Below are 22164 nucleotides of genomic sequence, written 5' to 3'. Positions count from 1 at the left end.
CCGGCAGAAAAACAAATAAGGGAACTAAATAACCGGAAAAGATTTCCGACTGAGAGCTCAAAAAAGGGAAAAAAAAGAACCCCAAATTTTTCTTTGGACTTAGTTTTTAAACTACGAATTTGAATGCATTTGGGTTCTTGTTTCTAAGCATCTCAAAATGATGATATAGATAATAGGCTGCCATAGAATAACTCTAAGCTGCTTATTTATGTAGCAACAAGCAAAAAGTTAACACATAATGCATCATCCAATACTTTTTGCTTAGAATCTTGGAATTTCATTCGTAGGACAGTCAAACTGAGGCCATTAGATAATATAAAAAAAAACTGTCGATAAAAAACTCAAGTCTATAATAAAAAAGTACAATATCTTCAAAACTAATAAAAACTATCAGTTCTTAAATACAGATCTTCTTGCATTTTCTCCTGCAAAATCATCCGTGAAACTTTTGTAATCAAAGTTCTTGATCATATCCTTTTCAATCGACAATATAGCCAAACCATTCAATCTTTCTTGTGATATAGTTGACCGCAAGTAAGACTTTATCAACTTCAACTTCGAGAAGCTTCTTTCGGCTGAGGCAACTGAAACCGGGATTGTAAACATTACTACAAAGACAATCTATATATTTGGATATTCTAAATCAGTTATTTTCCTTCTTTTTTTTGGCATCATAATATTTTTCCTTTTTTTCACCTTTTAATTCATTATGTTTAATAACATAAAAGGATGTCCATGTCCACCACCTTCCTTAATCCTTACTAAACGACAATATATAATATAGTATATATAACAAATCTCTATGTTTAAATGAAAAAAATTAGGCCTTAAAATTTTACAAAAATCATAAGCCATATACGAATGTATCTAAAGTTTGTGGTCAAAGCCGGGCCTGTCTATCTTTGGTCTTGCCCTAGGAGGGATGTGTTATGTAGGCAAGTTATTGAGGGCATGGATCATCTGCTTTGTTGCTACAGTTAATGTTTTACTCTCTATTAGGTCAAGAATGTTGCTACTCTGCTCTTGTTGGCTCGAATGGATCTGCACGCACTTGGCCAACTCTTTTCCTATGTTCGGTTAAAAACGCTTGCCTTTCTTTTTCCATTGTGATGAAACAGTTAGCACGGTGAAGGGCATCTTGCAGAGTTGTTGTCTATTCACGTAGAGATCGTCCTGAAACTTTGATTTTATGCAGAGTGCGTTAAGTAAGGCCTCCACTATTGTGTCGTCTGGAACATGTATTCTAGAAACCACTTATTTGAACTATTCCATGAATTCTCTAAGTCCTTTTTCAAGAATTTGGGACATTTTCTAGAGATAGGACACTGAGGTTTTTAGCGAGTGAACATTATATAATGGTTCAAAAATTTAGCTATTGTGGAAACTGTCGATAAACTTGAGAACTAAATGAAGGCAGGTCTGCTGATAGATACCGACTACAAGAGCTTAAGTGGCAGATGGTTTCTTTGTTGGCAAGGAAGTGAAGTTGCTGATTCATAGAGACGCTTTGCTGTTACTGAACATGGAGAGTATAAATAGAAGCTTTACGTATCTTGTTGTTCATCGGTTTTGTGAGACCTGATCATTAGGCTTGTTGAGTTCATCTTTTCAAGAAGGCAGATTTAGAGAGCTTGTTCTCTGGATTTGATGGCTCAAGGCATCAATTGGTGACTTGAGATTGTATTTGTTCCGATAAGCAATAAGAATCACACTTAGAGGCTTATCAATTGGTGCGGTGAGCCGTTCTCGCTGCGATGTTGATGGTGAGTTCGGATCGTTGAGACGACAGTAACAGATAGCTCGATCAGACGCAACGGTGAAGATGGATCACAACGATAATATTCAATAATGGCGTAGCTGATGAATTGCGGCCATGGATTTCATCAATGGAGGTTGAAACGATTAAACGCGAGGGTGAGACGTTCAGAGCTTTGCGAAGAACATCAATGGAGGTTTCAAGAGACGTTTCAACAGAACTGATACAGTGCAGAGTATCTACAATGGGATTCATAGAGATTCATATGTTTTCTGGTGATGATTTGAGACCATGGATTGATTGGATGGAAAATCGATTTGCCTTGGAAGACTTCACGGATGATCAGAGAATGACGTTGGCTTATGCTGTCATTAGAGGAGAGGCTGGTCTTGGTACAAAAATCGAGTATCGCATCGCGGCGTCCTTTTCAAAATTGGAAAGACCTCAAGGATGTGATGTTGTTGCGGTATGGAAACCATGACGATCATTCATGTTTGGTGACTCATTGTGATCATAACAACGATAACGATCATGATGATTCTGTTTTGGTGCAAGAAGCTCTACACTATGAAGAAACAATTCTAGAAACACAACTAATTGAAAGATCAGAGTCCATACTGATGATATAATCGAACCCGAAGAGGAGGTAGAATCGAAGCCAGAGGACATAGTAAAATATTACACCATGGTGATTGATTGTTTTCCCAACAAAGAACAACTCTCAAGGCTTCAGTTTCACGAGTTATTGGATGTGTGTGAGGATTACCATTCTGGTTTTGGCGTTTATGACTTGTTTGAACGAGTTCTGTTATATCAAAAGCCACTTCATGTCAATCTAATTCACCTTGCATACCAGTTGTTTGGTAAAATGCTTCTCAGAGTCAGAAGAAAGAGTCAACATATTCAACTACTCAAACTCTCCAAATCATGGCACTTCAAATATAAAAACAAAACCACAAGAGGTGTTAATCTTTGGTTTAATGGTGTTGGTGGTCCAAAGGATACTGAAGTACAGCAATTGATTCCTGAGATTTTGGGGCATCAAGTTTATCTCTTTCATGCAGAATAGAGACTGAAGAGATGGCTATTTGTATGCAGTGTTTAATGGTGTTGTTGTAGTCATTTGGAATTGATGTTGTAAAAGCATGGAACAAGAGACAGTATTATGTGGCAGTTGCAGGAGTTTAAAAGGAGACTTTCTTGATTGGTACAAGGAGAAACTGCTCATAATTGAAATCTCTGAGTGTTTGGAGTTTAAAAACCTGTTGATTGCTCGGTTTACCATTGTTAAGAGTCTATTTCTACCTAACGTGAATCTGTTGAAAGCATCTGATTTCAGCAGAGATGACTTTCATGAAACAGGCCAAGAGCAATCTCATGTCTTGTTAATGAGAGTAGAACTGCAGGCAATATTCCGATGGTGGTGCTGCAATATACTCTCCATGCTCTTTCTTGTGGATAACGTCAAAGAAACAGTGGAGATATCTCAAACTTTGGCAATGTCAGAATTTTAGCCTCTGGTTTGATGAATTGGAATACAGATTTGTGGCGGCTATGTTCTGGAACTATGATTGAGATTCATGGTATTGTTAGCAGTGCTGTTTTAATGAGAAATCCACCATGTGCCTAAAACAGACAAGGAGGATAATTCATTGATGAAACAAATTGAGGAGAAGAAACTGCAGGTTTTTAATGTTCACAGGAAGATGATGTAGTTTGATGCAAACACTGAATCTAATGGAGCAGTCAAAAGTTTATGGCTATTGCAGAAACTTGAAGATGATGGAGTTACATAAGGAATAGCCATATATTTGTTGAATGCAGATTTGTTGTTGGGTGTGCAATCTCTCGTGACTCTGTGGAGCTAGCCCCGGGTTCTCGGTGTTAACGCGAGGCAGTTTACTCGAAGCTCTTTTGGGTCACTGGAGTGATGGTTCTTCGTGGGAGTGATTTCTTGCATAATTACATTGTTTCACCCATTCCTTTTCATGCATTTTCATCATGTAGGTTAGATTCTAGTCATGTTTAGGTTGCATTTTGCATACATGAGTCCTTATCAGGTATTGGAGCATCTTATGGAGCTTTTGGAGACATTGGAATGCATTTGGAGCTCAAAAGATGTGAAAAGGAGGATGATTGGTTGAGAGGAGCCTGGAGCGACCTGCAGAGGTCGCTGTGTGACCTCGCTCCAGCCGGAGCGACCTTGACGACCAAAGCTAGAGCGACCACACCAAGTCGCTCGGCTTAACACGGCTCGAAGACGAAGAAAATGCCTCCGGAGCGACCCCTCGCAGCGACCATCCGAGGTCGCTCCCAAGGCCAGAGCGACGTGCTGGAGCGACCTGCGGAGGTCGCTGTGTATTTCTTATTTGCGATTTCTTTTTTATTCAAGGACCTATTTGCAATTACTTGTGTCGTTTTGGCACTCTGAAAAACCTAAGTTTAAGACCTGTTGTAGCCACTTTTGGCCAGACTATCTTTTGTTGAAGAGAAAACCACAAAATACTCTTGGAAAGTTTAAGGTTTCTCATGAAGATTAGTGAGTAGTTCTCTTTTGAATTCATGGGTTAGGGAGACTAGGGTGATTAGGTTAGATCAAAGATGTTTTTAGTGTAGGTCATTCTCAAGCCTTGCTAGTAGAGTGTTCTTACAGCCTCTTTTGTTCTGATCATTCGAAAGTTGACCTTTAGACATTTCCCACCCAAAAGGTGTTTGTTGAAATGTCCGAGACAACTCTGCTAGGCTCTTAATGCATCTTGCCAAAGATATTTGTTGTTAAGAGTGTTAGGATAGCTAATAAACATGTTCTTAATGATTGCTTTCATATCATTCAACCAAAGAGATTTGATGTTTGAGATGTGTTAGCAAATGAGCATTCATCTAGATGTAGAGCTTGCTTAGGATTGTGTTTAGGCTTAAGGTCATTTGTTTGATTCATCATTTGTCATCTTTGTTTGATACTTGATCACCCGAAATCATGTTCCCATGCCCATGAGTTCTCTTTCATCATTTTTAATAAAATCATTCATTTACTGCGCTTTAGTTCTATCTTGTCTTCATAGTTAGTTATTGTTTCTGAAATCATTTTAAATCATTGGTTGCATTTAGATTAAGTAAGTGCTTGCATTCTTAGTGCTTGAAGTCCCTCAGAACTGGTTCGACATATTACTTCCATTTTACTATCATTTGACTTAGGAGTCTCAAAACTCCTAATATCAAATTGGCGCCGTTGCCAAATTCTGAGTAGATTTGAACATTGAGATTTAGTAGCTTGCTTGAGACTAAATCATTTTTATTTTGCTGATTACTGATTCTCCTTCTTCAATTCCCTTTTGATCTGCAGGTGTATGAACTTGAGGAGCAGGGGTCCAACAAACCTAGTTCCAAGAGCAGCAGACATCCGAGCTTTAGAAAGGGAGTGTGCTAGAAAAAGGAGAGAAGAGGAGCAACAGGCTCACATACAGGATCCGAACATTGAAATGGCTGACCCACAAGCGAATGGCGATGGCAACGCCCCACCAGCTCGACCTATTGGTGCCTATGACCGCCCAACTAACCATGGCCACCTGTTAGGAATCAGAGCACCAGCTGTGGCAGCAAACAACTTTGAGATCAAGTCAGGATTGCTGAACCAGATTGAGAACAACAAGTTTCATGGCCTGGCTGCAGAGAATCCATTCGACCACTTGGACAGTTTTGATAGATACTGCGGTCACTCCAAAACCAATGGTGTATCAGAGGATGCTTTCAAGCTCAAGCTTTTCCCTTTCTCTTTGGGGGATAAGGCGCGTCAGTGGGAGAAGTCTCTGCCAAGCAGCTCCATCACCACTTGGGATGACTGCAAGAAAGCTTTCCTAGAAAATTCTTCTCTACTTCCAAGACAGCTGGCTACATGAATGAGATATCCGGATTCAAGCAGAAGAACTTGGAAGGATTCAGTGAAGCATGGGAAAGGTTCAATGGCTACTTAGCTCAATGCCCACACCATGGTTTCAACAAGGGAAGCTTGCTTAGCACATTCTACAGAGGTGCCTTACCTGAGTACAGAGCAAGATTGGATACTGCAAGTAATGGGAACTTCTTGGACAGAACAGAAGAAGAGGCAGGGAAACTTGTTGAAAACATGGTCAAGAGTGATGCCGTCTACAGTGGGGATCATGACAGAGCTGATAGGTCAGCAGACAAGCAGACAAGAAAAGAGATAAAGGCTTTGCAGAATAAGATTGACATCCTCATTGCTGATAAAGCTTCTGAAGCTCAGATGAACTTTGTTGGTAACCCACAGCAAGAGATACCAGCTGCTGTCAATGAGGTTGAAGGTCTGGAAGGTCAGGAAGAGCTGTGTTTTATCAACAACAATGGTACTTGGTATAAGAAGGAGCCAAACTTTCAGTGCAACAACTATCAGCAGAGACCTTATTCCAACAACCAGCAGAATGGATATCAGCCTAGGAACAACCAGCAAGGTGGCTATCAGCAAAAGCAAAGCCCTCCTTCTGGTTTTTCCAACCAAGGTCATAACTCTTCTCAACAGCAGCCTGCTCCATCTAGCTCTACACCCCAAGAGAGCAGCACTGATGCACTTCTGAAAAAAATCTTAGAGTCACAGACTAGAAGTGAGAAGCATGTTAGTTATGAGCTGAAGAACCTTCACAACAAGATTGATGGGAGCTACAATGATCTCAACAACAAGTTCAGAGCTTTGGAGAACCAGTTTGCTTCCATGAACACTCGGCAAAATCGCCAACAAGGCTCTCTCCCTGGAAAACCTGAGCAGAATCCCAAGGATGCAAAGGCTATCACACTTAGGAGTGGTAAGGAGTTACCTCCTAGAACTCTCACCAAGGATGCTGAGAAACTAGGTGAGGGGTGGCCATCAACATAGATGATGAAGTGGTTATTGTTGATGAGAAGACTAATGATGAGGTCTTGGAGAAGATTGTGGAAGCTAAGGGTAAAGGGTAGGTTGGAGTAGAGAAGAAGACTGTAAAAGATGGTGAAGTTGTTCCTCCAGCAAAGGAGAATGCTTTTGTCCCTCCTCCTTATGAACCCAAACTTCCATTCCCTGGTAGGTTCAAGAAGCAGTTGCTGGAGAAGTACAAAGCTCTGTTTGAGAAGCAGATGAGTGAGGTTCAGATCACAATGCCAATCATTGATGCTTTCATGCTGGTTCCTCAATACAGCAAGTTCCTGAAAGATGTCGTAGCATCAAAGAAGAAAGAAATGGAAGGTATGATGATTCTCACTCATGAGTGCAATGCCATAATTCAGAGGCTTGATATTCCAAAGAATCTAGAGGATCCAGGATGTTTTACACTTCCTTGTGCTCTTGGACCCATGATGTTTGAGAAGTGTCTCTGCGATTTGGGAGCTAGCGTGAGCTTGATGCCTTTGTCTGTTGCTAAAAAGCTTGGTTTCACTCAGTACAAGAAGTGTAGACTCTCTCTGGTTTTAGCTGATCGTTCGGTGAAGTATCCTGTTGGTATTCTAGAGGACCTCCCAGTGATGGTTGGGAATTGTGAGATCCCTACAGACTTTGTGGTGCTTGAGATGGGTGAAGAAGCTCAAGATCCCTTGATCCTTGGTAGGCCTTTCTTAGCCACCGCAGGAGCTATTGTTAATGTGAAAGAAGGCAAGATCGATCTCCATTTGGGTGAAGGGAACATTCTCCACTTTGACATCAAGGAGGTGATGAAGAGACCAGTCATGCAGGCACAAATCTTCTACATAGATGAGATGGATGCTCTTGCTGATGAGCTCCTTGAAGAGTTATCCATAGAGGATCCTTTACAGCACGCTTTGACCATTGAGAGAGATGATGAAGTGGTTGAGAACCTGGCTAGTACTGCATATGGACTGATGCTGGATTCACACAAGGGGTTTGATGATAAAGATCAGTTTGAGGAGTTGCCACAAGAGGTTCATCAAAAGGCTGCAGTCACTCAACATGAGGACATCCAGCAAGATGACTGGAGTGAGCTTAAGGCGCCTAAGGTGGAACTAAAACCTCTTCCCCATGGTGTAAGGTATGCATTTCTTGGTCCCAGTGAAACCTATCATGTCATTGTGAGTAGTGAACTTACTGAAACTGAATTGTCTGAACTTTTGAAAACACTTAAAAGGTTTAGAAAAGCAATAGGTTACTCACTTGATGACATCAAAGGAATTTCACCATCTTTGTGCATGCATAGGATACATCTTGAGGATGAATCAATGACTTCTATCGAGCATCAAAGAAGGTTAAATCCTAACCTGAAGGATGTTGTAAAGAAGGAGATTCTTAAGCTCTTAGATGCTGGGGTTATTTACCCTATTTCCGATTCAAAATGGGTATCTCCTGTGCATGTTGTCCCAAAGAAAGGTGGAATCACTGTGATTAAAAACGACAAAGATGAATTGATACCAACAAGAACTGTCACAGGTCATAGAATGTGTATTGATTACAAAAAACTGAACTCAGCATCTCGAAAAGATCATTTTCTATTGTCATTTATTGATCAGATGCTTGAGAGACTTGCTAATCATCCATTATATTGTTTTCTTGATGGGTATTCAGGTTTCTTCCAAATCCCCATACATCCCAATGATCAAGAGAAAACGACATTCACATGTCCTTATGGTACCTTCGCATATCGAAGAATGCCATTTGGACTATGTAATGCTCCAGCCACCTTCCAAAGGTGCATGATGTCAATTTTCTCTGATCTAATTGAGGATGTTGTGGAGGTGTTTATGGATGATTTCTCTGTCTATGGATCTTCGTTCTCTGCTTGTTTGTCAAATTTGTGCAGGGTCCTACAGAGATGTGAAGACACCAACCTTGTACTGAACTGGGAGAAGTGTCACTTCATGGTCAAGGAAGGAATTGTGCTTGGGCACAAAATTTCAGAGAAGGGGATTGAAGTGGACAAGGCTAAGATTGAGGTTATGGTCAGTTTGCCTCCACCTAAGACAGTGAAAGATATCAGAAGTTTTCTTGGACATGCTGGTTTCTACAGGAGGTTCATCAAAGACTTCTCCATGATCACTAGACCATTGGCCAGGTTGCTTTGTAAGGAAGCCACTTTCAGCTTTGAAGTAGAGTGTCTTGAGGCCTTCAAGAAGCTGAAAAATGAACTCATCAGTGCCCCCATAGTCCAACCACCTGATTGGGATCTCCCCTTTGAGATTATGTGTGATGCTAGTGATTATGCTGTGGGAGTTGTACTAGGGCAGAAGAAGAATGGAAAAACTCATGTGATCTACTATGCAAGCCAGACCATGAATGAAGCTCAAATGAGGTATGCCACCACAGAGAAGGAAATGCTAGCCATTGTCTTTGCCTTTGAGAAGTTCAGAAGCTACTTGGTGGGATCTAAGGTTATTGTCTACACTGATCATGCTGCTTTGAGACATCTTCTAGCCAAGAAAGATGCAAAACCAAGACTTTTAAGGTGGATCCTATTGCTTCAGGAGTTTGATTTGGAGATCAGAGATAAGAGTACCTATTGATGAGGGACTTCCAGAGGAGCAAATCATGGCCATTGGAGCAGTAATGGCAGTTTGTGACACTGGTAGAAAGCTTGAGGAAGTGAAGGCAACTGAAGAGAAGGAACCTTGGTATGCTGATTTGGTGAACTACCTAGCCACAGGAAAAGAACCTTTGAATCTTGTGGGCTATGCCAAGAAGAAGTTCTACAAAGATGTGAAGAGGTACTATTGGGATGAGCCTTATCTCTACACTCTCTGCAAGGATCAGCTGTATAGGAGAGTGGTTGCTAATGAAGAGATAGATGGGATTCTCAGACAATGTCATGGATCATCCTATGGAGGCCACTTTGCTACTTTTAAGACTGTAGCAAAAGTATTACAAGTTGGATTCTGGTGGCCACACATGTTCAAAGACACACAAGATTTTGTCTCAAAGTGTGATTCATGCCAAAGAAGAGGAAACATCACCAAGAGGAATGAGATGCCTCAAAATCCTATCCTAGAAGTTGAGGTCTTTGATGTGTGGGGTATTGACTTCATGGGACCATTTCCTTCATCATATGGGAACAAGTACATTCTTGTGGCTGTTGACTATGTCTCAAAGTGGGTGGAAGCTATTGCTAGTCCCACCAATGATGCTAGAGTGGTGACCAACATGTTCAAGAGTATTATCTTCCCAATGTTTGGAGTTCCAAGAGTTGTGATCAGTGATGGGGGTTCTCACTTCATTAACAAGCTGCTCGAAGGACTTCTAAGGAAGAATGGTGTGAAGCATAAGGTAGCAACTCCTTACCATCCTCAGACAAGTGGTCAAGTTGAGGTCTCTAACAGAGAGATCAAATCCATTCTGGAGAAGATTGTGGGGATCACGAGGAAAGATTGGTCTAATAAGCTTGATGATGCACTTTGGGCCTATAGGACAGCTTACAAGACACCTTTGGGTACCACACCTTTCAACCTTGTCTATGGGAAAGCCTGTCATCTACCTGTGGAGCTTGAGTACAAGGCATTATGGGCAGTGAAGTTGCTGAACTTCGACATCAAAAATGCTAAGGAGAAAAGAATTTTCCAGCTACATGAGCTTGATGAGATAAGGATGGATGCTTTTGAGAACTCAAGGATCTACAAAGAAAAGACCAAAGCTTTCCATGACAAGAACATTCTGAAAAGAGAGTTCCGAGAGGGAGACCAAGTCCTTCTCTACAACTCTAGACTAAAGTTGTTTCCAGGAAAGCTCAAGTCAAGATGGTCCGGTCCATTCAAGGTCAAAGAAATCAGACCTTATGGAGCAATAGTCCTATGGAGTGCTGATGGAAGTTACTTCACAGTGAATGGGCAGAGGGTTAAGCTCTACATGGCGGATGCACCAGAGGAAGATGGAGTTCAACTCCACTTTCTGATCCTACCCCAGCCTGATCCAAAGGAGGCAAAGTCAAGCTAGCGACTCAAAACAAGCTCACTTGGGAGGAAGTCCCATGTATATCCTTTGTAAATATTGCATTAGTACTTTCATTTTCTTTTTCTTTTCTTTTTTTTTCTTTCATCTTATTGCATAAAAAAAATGGGAAAGTGAAGTTGTATGCAGGTATTGGGTCGACTTGGTGTGTGCAAAAGGGGCACCGTCGGAGCGACCACACCGGAGCGAGATCGAGAAGTCGCTCCAGCTGGGAGCGACATAATCAGAGCGATGAGCCTAGGTCGCTCCAGCTGGGAGCGACCCTCATGAAGAAACCCGGAGCGACCACCCCAAGTCGCTCGGCTCACACGCGACGGAGAGAAGAAAGAAATAGGCTTGGAGCGACCCCCCCCCCACAGCGACCACTCCAAGTCGCTCCAGGTCCGGTTCAGGTAAGTGATTTCTAATTTTAATCCCGGTTCGATGCAATTAAACCGGTTATCTCACTTAAATCGAACCGGGCGACCCCTAACCCTACCCAAAACCCTCGCCCCTTTCCCTCTCCACTCTCATCTCATCTCACAATCTCTCAAACTCTCTCAAACACTCTCACCACCAAAAACTCCCATAACCCTCTCAAATCTTCACCAAATCAACTGATTCTTGTTTCTAAACCCTCACTTTCCCCCCAGTAGCCCCTTCCCATAATCTACTCGCCATTTACATTCATCCAGAGCAAGGTATGAACTTTCTAAACTCAATTTCGTAGGTCCATGAACCCTAGAAATTGAAAATCGAATTTTGGTCCTTTTCTTGCTTGATTATGGTGAAATAGGCTAGGGAAAGTATGTATATCAAGTTGGGTTGTTGATTTCATGGTGGAATTGAGATTAATTTGAACTTTGCCAAATTAGGGTTCATGGATTTGGAGATTTCGAAATTGAACTGAAGTGATGGTGTTTGTGTTTGAGTTTGGTGTGTTGTGATGTGTAGAGACTTGTTTCAAGCAATTTTCTCATCCTAAAGCTTTTATTGAGAGAAGTTATACTATCTTGTATTTCTTTTCTTATCTTTTTGGATGAGAATTGTGATTTTTCTTGCTTGTGACTTGGTGAATTGGAGTTTAACTTGTCTAAATGGTTGCATTGAGTTAGCTTGAGCTTAAACTGTGATTCATTTGTTGAGTTAGCTTGCTTTTCCATTTCCATTTTGCCAAGTCTTGGTCCCTTTCCACTTCCTTTACTTACTCCTTTTCAAGCTTTGAATTTTTCAGGTACCAATGGGTAAGAAAACAAGGGCACAGTTGATAGCTGAGAAGGAGGCAAGAGATGCGGAAGATTGGGCACAAAGAGGAAAGTCTTTAGAAGCTGAAACCGCTGAAACAGGGACTGAGAGGACTACTAGGCAACGAACTCAAGCTGCAAGGAAGTCCACTGAGCAAGTGAAGAGAACAGAAAGGACTTCAGCTGCAAGGAAGTCGACTGAACAAGGAAAGAGAGCAGGAAAGAGTATTGCAACTCCCACTGATGAGGAGAGTGAGGAAGGTGAAGCGGAGTCAGAAGAAGAGCCTGCACCTGCGAAGAAGGCAAAGATGACAAAGGGAAAGGTGTTGCTGTTGAAAGGGACAGGGGGAAGACCCCAACTCCGGAAGAGCTGTATGATCACCTGATGAATGGGATGGGCTGGCAGGCAACGAGGTTTGCCGACCTTGAGCTACTGAAGGCACTAGAGATCGATTCTGATATGGCGGAACTGTTGGGGCATTTGAAAATGCCAAAGCTTCTCACCATGGCTTATCCCACCTACCAGGAGCTCACTTCCCAGTTCTTGTCAACTTTGGAAGTCACCTACCACGACTCTAGACATGTACGGCAAGGATGGGGGAAAATCAAGTTCAAGATTGATGGAAGGGTCTACTACATAAACTTTAGGGACATTGGGATAGTCATGGGATTCCAAGATGCAGAGGAGACTACTCTTCCAAGGTGTGACGGCCTCCCGAAGAAGCTGTGGGAATTGATAACTGGCATCAACCATAGGACCGGCGCTGACAAGAACTCTCGCATCCGACATCCTACAGTGCGCTACCTCCACCGATTGCTTGTTCACCTCTTCTACCCACGGAAACAGCACGGTAACGTCACAGAGGAAGATCTCCGCCTTATCTGCCCTGCTATCAGTCCTTACACTACCCCGGGACAGCTAACACTCCCCAGCACAGACATATACGCAAAATTTGGGATGGTAGGTTTCTTTGTGAGTCGTCTTGAGCACTACAGAGACTGGGCTTGGACCACAGGGGATAAAGAGCCAAAGATAGGGATTGGAGGGATGATCACACCTCTCCTACAGGCTCAGAACATCAACTTAAGAAAGGGTGGAGTTGGTCCTAAGCTCATTGATGGAGCCTACTTGAAGATAGCCACCTACTTCAGTGGGATGTACCAGGGAAGCTACGTCTACCACTATCGCTTGGAAGGAAGGAAAGCTGAGGTACTCCTCCCAAACATGGACCTGACGAGCTTGATCATCCCTGGAGTCATCAGCTTTGACCTTTCCCCGACAGACTTCCTTGGGGAACACGGGACTCTCGATCCCGTTGTTGAACTAGGTCGACCTTGGGAACCTAGGGAGTCGAGAGAGACTGAGCTAGAGAGACCTGCTGCGGCGGCTTCTCCACCCGTCTATGGTCAACCGCGCTACTCCTTCCCACCCTACAAAGGGGTTCTTCCACATGGTGCTCTTCGCGATGCTCATGAGCACATAGGTCGGCTGCAGCGATGGAACAAGGCTCAGGACAGGACGATTGAGAAGTTAAAAACCAAATGCAAGGCGCTTAGCAAGACGGTGAAGCAGCAGGCCAAGTTCACATCCAAGATCTTGAGGAAGATGGCTGATGTGCTGACGAGGGGAGGCATAGCGGGATGCAGTAGAGCAGACTTTGAATTCCCGGACGCTCCACCACCCCGGCATCCACCTCAGCCTGGTACCCTTACCTTCCCCCTCACAGAGAGACAGCAGCGGCGCCTGGACAGGAACCCTCCCATCAATCCGTCATCCTCAGGAAACAAATCTCCATCCTTGGCATCTTCAGATGACGACATCGAGGTTGAGGAGGTTCAGAGTCAGCCCTGGTACGGAGACTACAGTTCAGCTGGAGGCTACTACACCTACTTCCCACCAGATGATGGCGCTGGCCCATCTAACTCCACTCACCACCCATAGAAGGTAACCCGCACTTCTTCCCTTGTAAATACCACTTTTTCTTGCATTTAGATTTCTTTTGGGTATCTCTTTCGACTTAACAACACAGAGACTGTGTGAATTAAGTTTGGGGGAGGTACCATGTATTTGATCATGTTTGCTTCCTTGCTTAAGAGTCTCATGCATTACATAAAAAAAAAACAAACAAAAAATTTGAAAAAATTAAAAAAAAAAAAAAAAAAAGCAAATCATTTAGACTGCATTCACTTGCACCTTTTAGGAGAGTCTAGAGCATATAGGTTGCATTTCACTTGCATTGGGAGCAATGATTTAAAATGCCTTGGAAAGAACACCACTTCGCGCTTGAATTGATAATGCACCTCTTGAAAAAGCCTTGTATGTTTCGGGCCTTGAAAACTCTTCCTGAAACTTGTTTATTGCTGGAACTCAGTCTTTGAAAGCCAACTACAATCTTATTTGAACTAAATGAACTTAATGCCTCTTGCTTATGGTCTTTTGTGTGCTGAATCATGGCTATACAAATTTGAGATGTCACATCCTTTCTACCAACCTTTTTGACAATCTCAAATGGTAGACCACTCCCCAAAAACCCATACCTCCTTTTAAGCCTTCATTGAATTGATGAGTGAGGCCTTTTTCAGAAAGCCTTACATGTGCATAATGTTGAGAGTATCAGGAACGACAATGCTTGATCTTCATTCTCGCTAGACTAGATACTCTATTGTCTAGCCATAGGATTGGGGGTGAGTGTTGTGAAGTTTGGCTTGGGAAATTGAAAGTTGAAAGAAAATGATTGAACTCTTGTGCTTAATTGTTTCATTGGGAATTGTTTAAAACCTCTAGCTCGAGTTGTGAAAGTCTTGGCCCCCGAAAGTTAAGAAAAAAAGAAAGAAAAAAAAAGAGAACACAAAAAAAAAGAAATAAAGAAAGGGGGCTAGCAAAGTGTGAATGAGCTAAGAGGTTGTGTTTTTAAAAGAAATTTTTTCCCTTGATTGAAGAGTTTGTGGATGAGTTCTTGAGATTTTTGGGTGAGAGATGTGAGTGGGGTGTAACTTTGGGAACAATTGTGTCACTTGTATGTTTGAAAAAGGGTAGAGCAATGGAGATTGAGCATTGTATGCATGAGTTGATCCCTTTTTTAGATACATTATGTGCAATGTCAAGGCTACTTGTTTTGAGAGTGAACCACCTTGAAGATAATGAGTTTTGAACCCCTTGATCACTAGAACAAAAAGCCTTCCCTTACCCAAATGACTTGGACCAATTGACCATTTGCAAGAATTCACTTGATGATGTGCTTAATGAATGTGAGAGTTGGCTGATTTGATTGTGTGAATGCTTGACAACGAGTGTAGGAATAAAAAGAGTAAGGATAGGCCTAGAGAAGCTAGAGTGCAATAAGAGAGTGTGCTAATTTTGGACTATGAGTAAAATCTAGTCGTATGTGTGTTTCTTTTGGCTATGAGCTCCCACTATCAATCATCTTTCCCTATAAGTTCTAGAAAGTTCACTTGTGGACAAGTAAAAGAACAAGTTTGGGGGAGTTGATGTCTTGCATAATTGCATTGTTTCACCCATTCCTTTTCATGCATTTTCATCATGTAGGTTAGATTCTAGTCATGTTTAGGTTGCATTTTGCATACATGAGTCCTTATCAGGTATTGGAGCATCTTATGGAGCTTTTGGAGACATTGGAATGCATTTGGAGCTCAAAAGATGTGAAAAGGAGGATGATTGGACGAGAGGAGCCTGGAGCGACCTGCAGAGGTCGCTGTGTGACCTCGCTCCAGCCGGAGCGACCTTGACGACCAAAGCTAGAGCGACCACTCCAAGTCGCTCGGCTTTACACGGCTCGAAGACGAAGAAAATGCCTCCGGAGCGACCCCTCGCAGCGACCATCCGAGGTCGCTCCCAAGGCCGCAACATGCTGGAGCGACCTGTGGAGGTCGCTGCGTATTTCTTATTTGCGATTTCTTTTTCATTCAAGGACCTATTTGCAATTACTTGTGTCGTTTTGGCACTCTGAAAAACCTAAGTTTAAGACCTGTTGTAGCCACTTTTGGCCAGACTATCTTTTGTTGAAGAGAAAACCACAAAATACTCTTGGAAAGTTCATCTTTTGGATTCATTGTTCTCTTGTTATTGGTTTCTTATTGATTTCCTGTGTTCATCTACATGTTTAATCTGAAATTCAGTATGGGTTTAAGGTTTCTCATGAAGATTAGTGAGTAGTTCTCTTTTGAATTCATGGGTTAGGGAGACTAGGGTGATTAGGTTAGATCAAAGATGTTTTTAGTGTAGGTCATTCTCAAGCCTTGCTAGTAGAGTGTTCTTACAGCCTCTTTTGTTCTGATCATTCGAAAGTTGACCTCTAGACATTTCCCACCCAAAAAGTGTTTGTTGAAATGTCCGAGACAACTCTGCTAGGCTCTTAATGCATCTTGCCAAAGATATTTGTTGTTAAGAGTGTTAGGATAGATAATAAACATGTTCTTAATGATTGCTTTCATATCATTCAACCAAAGAGATTTGATGTTTGAGATGTGTTAGCAAATGAGCATTCATCTAGATATAGAGCTTGCTTAGGATTGTGTTTAGGCTTAAGGTCATTTGTTTGATTCATCATTTGTCATCTTTGTTTGATACTTGATCACCCGAAATCATGTTCCCATGCCCATGAGTTCTCTTTCATCATTTTTAATAAAGTCATTCATTTACTGCGCTTTAGTTCTATCTTATCTTCATAGTTAGTTATTGTTTCTGAAATCATTTTAAATCATTGGTTGCATTTAGATTAAGTAAGTGCTTGCATTCTTAGTGCTTGAAGTCCCTCAGAACTGGTTCGACATATTACTTCCATTTTACTATCATTTGACTTAGGAGTCTCAAAACTCCTAATATCAGGGAGGCTCGTGTGAAGAGTGATCATCCGATCACCGCTGTTGATCTCCTTGGATCGCATCGGTGGGTTAATCTTCAGTTCATGTTGTAAGTTTGGAAGAACGACGGCAAGATGTGGCTCTCACCACACCCGTCTTTTTGCTATGTCTTGTGTTTATTTTTGAAATCGAGTCGAATAAGTATGGTTTCCTGTGTTTTAGGCGGGTCTATCCAGATTGGTGCTTGTGGAGCTGCTAGTTGGAGTTGAGGTGTGCGGTTCCTGGAAGTCAGTGTATCTTACTGCCGATGGTAGTTAGGGAGGCTTTGTCTTCCATTGACTGAGTCTGCGAAACTGTCTAGTAATGATATCAATCAGTTAGAGCAGTATTCCGGGAAAGACAAAATTACCAAGATGTAGTTTTATGTAATAGCAAAAGTATCATTAAGATTTGGAAATACTCTGGTTGTTAAGCTTCATCTATATTTATCGGCTAGTAGTTTCGGTTTATTGAATTTCTATGACCTGTTAGATTTTAGGTATTACTTTTTCTTAGTAAAATTGTATGCTACTTGTATTTGTGTCAATTCTGTTAAAAAATTTAAAATAGTATAAAATTTCAACATTTTTATGAGAAAAAAATAATTGAATAAGTATAGTGGTGCAAAGTTAACGAGACCCAACGGGAGTAGTCATTCAGTAAGTTTTTCATGAGAAAAGCCCACTTAAGGCCCATAAGACTCCTGAATAAAAGAAAAAGACAAATGAAGCTAAAACGTCCGTGGATAATTAACAAACTGAATGTAAAACCATTCTCTCTTCTCGCTCTCTCTTAAGGTTGAAGATGATGACAACAGTAGGATTTGCTCAATCGAATTCTTTTCTTGTTTCCTTCAAAAGTGAATCCATGGAAAAGACTAAAGCTTTGCGAGCAAAAAGGGTCACTTGTTCTTCTTCTTCTTTTTCTCATATTCCATTATCGTCCTCTTCAAATGAGGCATTTCATCGAACAGAATATGGACAAGCTATTGGTAAGGATGTTGAGAGTGAAGGGAGCAGGAAGAAAAAGAGAAGGGTCTTCTTCTTAGACGTTAGTCCACTCTGCTACGAAGGAAACAAGCCAAGTTCAAAAGCTTTTGGTCACTGGCTTTCACTCTTCTTCTCTCAAGTCAGCCTCACCGATCCTGTCATAGCTGTACATCACTCTTCTCCTCAGCACAAGTCTTTTCCTTTTCTTTTCTTTTTTCCAATCCATGAAAGCTTCTGTTTCCTTTTTTGTAGGTTCTTGATGGAGAAGAAGGTAACAAGCGACGCCGAGAGTTACTGCCTTCTTATAAAGCGCATAGGAAAACACCCAATCCTGGAAAATACTCCAAAAGGCCACACCAATTCGTCGAACAAGTTCTCACGAAATGCAATGTGCCAGTGGGTAAAACTATGCTTTTACTCAGTAAATCCAAATTAGTTAGGAGCGTTGGTGTTTGAACTTTTAAGCCATACAATTTTTTAACTTTTGCTGGTTTAAGGTTGTTAGACTACAAGGGCATGAAGCAGATGACGTGGTGGCTACCTTGATGGAACAAGCCGTTCAAAGAGGGTACCGCGCGGTTATTGCATCGCCTGACAAAGACTTCAAGCAGTTGATCTCAGAAAATGTTCAGATTGTCATTCCTTTGTCTGATCTCAGAAGATGGTCTTTTTACACACTGAAACACTATCTTGCTCAGTATAACTGTGATCCACAGTCTGATTTGAGCTTTCGTAAGTGTCTACATTACCTTGTTAAGTATTAAAGCCAAACTAAAATGGGTTTTGGTTGGTTATAGGATGTATAATGGGTGATGAGGTGGATGGAGTTCCAGGGATTCAGCATGTTGTCCCGGCGTTTGGAAGAAAAACAGCGATGAAACTTGTGAGGAAACATGGTTCCCTAGAGAGTTTACTAAGCGCTGCAGCTGTAAGAACTGTGGGGAGACCATATGCTCAAGAAGCCCTTACGAAATATGCAGATTACTTGAGAAGAAACTATCAAGTTCTTGCCTTGAAAAGGTTCCCCCTTCTTTCTCACTTTCATTTTGATTATTAATTCTCTTGTTGGATATTCTGTAATCATTCTTTTTTTTTATCACAGAGATGTGAAGGTACAGATTGAAGAGGAATGGCTGGTGGAGAGAGATACAAGCAATGATTCACAAGTACTGTCAAGCTTCTTCTCAACCTTGCATGGATGATACTGAGAAACCTCAAGCACACCAACACATATTGCTGCTAACCATTCAATGGATAATCTACTCAAGAACTGATGTTAGCTTTTGCTAGCGGCTAATCATAAGTTTTAAGTAAAATCTTTTAGTTAATTCTCAAGTTCAGAGTGTAGTTGCATATTGGATTTGGTTACAGACTTTTCCTTCTATACATCTGGTGAATCTATATATAAAATTGGTTGGGTTTTATAACATAAAGATGAAGGAGAGGTCAATTAATTTCCTAAATTTGTTAGTGACAGCTGACATAGTTGGTACCACCAATGTGAACCATAAAAGGTCAGAACAAAAAGAATCAAACTTTCTTACATTAGCAACAGATTTTAAGAAAAGCAAGTACACTTTTGCTTCCTGATATTATTCTAGCAAATAACAAAAGTACCGACACAAAGGAGCTGCCTAAGGCTAAAAGAAAAACTAGAACATCTTGCAAAATAGCTTTTAATCATATAATGCCTTACACACTACTAGTATCCGAAACAGAGCAATCACCACCACCATTCACGGGCGAGCAACCACTGCACTTGAAATAAGCATTTGAAATGAACTCTCTGAATCATCAAATATAGATCGCGGGAACCCTCCAAAATTGCATGTATCAAAGCTCAGCGGTGAGAAAGCCTCCTCAAAGCTTAACTTCCCATCCATGAAACCAGGCTGTGAGGTTTCTTGATTAGCATTTGTTGCAGAACCAAGATTAAAACTAACCATTCCTGCGTTGTTGTTATTGTTCCCGCAACCGGAGCTCCCTCTCTGAGAATAAGATGCACCAACTGAAGGTTTTGTCTCTTCAAGTGGGATCGCAGGAGTGTGTCCCTGGAACAGAGAAATGTGACCAAACAGCTTGTCTTTCCTCGAGAATGTCGTACCACAGGAACAGAGCCACTTGTTTTTCCCGCAGTGCTTCTCGTGGGTTTTGAGATCAGCAATGACAGAGAATTTCTTGGTATGGCAGCGGCTGCAGGTGAAGCTTTTGTCGCAGTGGGTGCGTTTATAATGGTTCTTGACGCATAGTATCGTCTTCAAAGGCTGAAACTTTTTGTGATCCTTGTTACGTTTGCAGCCAGGGAATGGGCAAGAGTACCTTTTGATCAGCATGGGCTCAGACCCGGGTAAGGTTTCTTTGGTCGGTTTGGCTAGAGCAGCTGGAGTTTTGTACTCGTCGCCGTGACCTCTCATGTGCATCCTCAGGTTAGCGTCTCTCTTGAAACCTTTGCCACAGATAGTGCAGAAGTTGGTGTGGGGAGCGAGGATCTCCTCTTTCTCAAGCTGCTTTATCTCGTAAGAACCAAGAGGAAGGTCCTCTCCTCCTTCCTCGGCATCATCTTCGTTTTGCATTTCATGTATATGGCTTTCTTCAACAATGGGCTTAGGCAAATCGAGGTCTTGGGTGGCGGCGGCGCAACAGTTGTTGTTTAGGGTCTGTGAAGCAAGGTTATTAGCCTCCCTTGGATAAGGGAACAAGGCTGAACCGGGGGCTGTAGTAGACGACATATTATTATTATTATTATGGTTAACAGATGGAAGAAGACTACCTGCAGTTGAAATCAGCTGTATGATTATGGAAGTAAGATCAGCGGTTATGAGTTGTTGTTGCTCCTCTTGAAGCTGCTGCCCGTTTCGGCCAAGGATGATGAGATGAACAAAACCCTGCAGTTCGTGAATCTTATGTTCCATAAAGGACAGGTTGCTCAGTATGGTCCTCGGTTCCCACGCTTGAGCCTTGACGCCTTGCAGGAAAGCTTGGCCCGAAGAAGCTTTCAAATCTTGAAAATTAGGATCCTCCTCCTCCTCCTCCTCCTCCATAGCCATCTTGTAATCTAAGATGGAAGCACTTCCCCAATTGTTCTGGCACATATCCTCTTCTGTTTCCATCTTCTTGTGTACTAACTAACTAACCTTCAAGGATCATCACATCAATTCAAATTAAAAAAAAAACTTGGAATTGAAAAGTTCAGTTAGAACAATCTCACACGACTCTAGAGATCTGCAAATCGATGATAACAAGCAGAACAATCAAATCAAATTCACTCCATGACAGGAAAGAAAAAGAGAGAGAGAGAGAGAGAGAGAGAGATTCACCTCAAGTTATATAGCTTTAAATGGTTCTTCTGAACCTCCAATGGCCGCTTTAAAGGATAGAGATAAGAAGAGCTTGAGCTTGAGCGAAGGGGCTCTCTCAAGTCATGTTTAATTAAGCGCTAAATCTCCTCTCCACTTTTCTGATTTTCAAGTCAACGAAATTATCTCAGCCGTTGAAATGTATTTTGATCGGGCATCCATCACATCTGACGACTCTCAGCCCTTTTGTCGCATCCAAACACAGTAACGCTACAGAAGAGCCGTTGATTTCTGAAAACTATAAATAGATGACGAGACGATAGACTAGTGCGGGTCCACACCGCATTTCTCATGTCACCAACTTTTCATATTTTGTAAATTGTTAATTTCATGGAAAATTTATATATTTAATTCCTTATATTTGTAACTTAGTTTTTTTCTGTTACACAATTTTATCTTAACTCATTTTGAAGACGAAAATATTTTGTAATTGTTTTACTATTTTATGAAAAAATTAATATATGAGATGTTTTTTTGGTATAGATGATAGTATTTTATATTCTTTTTCATTTTTATTTACAGTAACTATAAAAATTAAATATAAATTTTACTATTTTAAAATTTTTTTTACAAAATTTGATGGGAACTTTTTGTTTAATTAGCCTATAACGTTTGTTCGGGTTAAATAAATTATGGAAACAAATTGTGTAGTAATATCGTGCTATGGAAACAAATGTGCAGTAGAATAAATTATGAAAACAAATTGTGCAGTAAAATTGTACTATTGAAACAAATTACAGTAAAACTTAGTAATTGCTATGAAAACGAACGAATTGTGAAATAAAATAAGAATAATAAACTTAATCATACTGCCATGTTATTTGACAACTTTTATTTTAACTAAAAAAAAGAAAAAAAGTTGTCAAGCAACATGGCAGTTCGATTAGGTTTATTTTTCTTATTTTGTTGCACAATTTGTTTCCATATGAAGTTTTACTTGCAACTTAGAGAAATACAAAATCAACAATTATATGTCACTGCAACAACATCAAAAGCATATGCGACACCTGCTAGAATTACAAACATATGAAAAGTTTGTTTTCATCATTTTTTT

General features: G+C 41.1%; 1 protein-coding gene, 1 non-coding gene and 1 pseudogene across 2 annotated transcripts; 1 reads left to right on the top strand and 2 right to left on the bottom strand.

Annotated features, from left to right (window-relative positions):
- Positions 1-5642: 5642 nt before the first annotated feature.
- On the bottom strand, positions 5643-5749 carry LOC130497935 (small nucleolar RNA R71). The gene has a single exon (XR_008936979.1). It is a non-coding gene; the product is annotated as a small nucleolar RNA R71 (small nucleolar RNA).
- An 11754-nt stretch (positions 5750-17503) lies between these two features.
- LOC108861737 (uncharacterized) lies at positions 17504-19181 on the top strand. The gene is made up of 5 exons (XM_018635679.2): positions 17504-17920; positions 18007-18150; positions 18252-18486; positions 18552-18774; positions 18857-19181. The coding sequence occupies exons 1-5, from the start codon at positions 17570-17572 to the stop codon at positions 18954-18956; spliced, it is 1053 nt and encodes a 350-aa protein (XP_018491181.1). The 5' UTR covers positions 17504-17569; the 3' UTR covers positions 18957-19181.
- Positions 19182-19267: 86 nt separating this feature from the next.
- Positions 19268-21290, bottom strand: LOC108861718 (protein SENSITIVE TO PROTON RHIZOTOXICITY 1-like; annotated as a pseudogene).
- Between the last annotated feature and the right edge of the window lie 874 nt (positions 21291-22164).

This window comes from Raphanus sativus, chromosome 1 (assembly GCF_000801105.2).
Source record: "Raphanus sativus cultivar WK10039 chromosome 1, ASM80110v3, whole genome shotgun sequence".
Classification (NCBI taxonomy): domain Eukaryota; kingdom Viridiplantae; phylum Streptophyta; class Magnoliopsida; order Brassicales; family Brassicaceae; genus Raphanus; species Raphanus sativus.
Note: the sequence above shows the minus strand (reverse complement) of the source record. Positions and strands in the feature narration are given on the sequence as shown.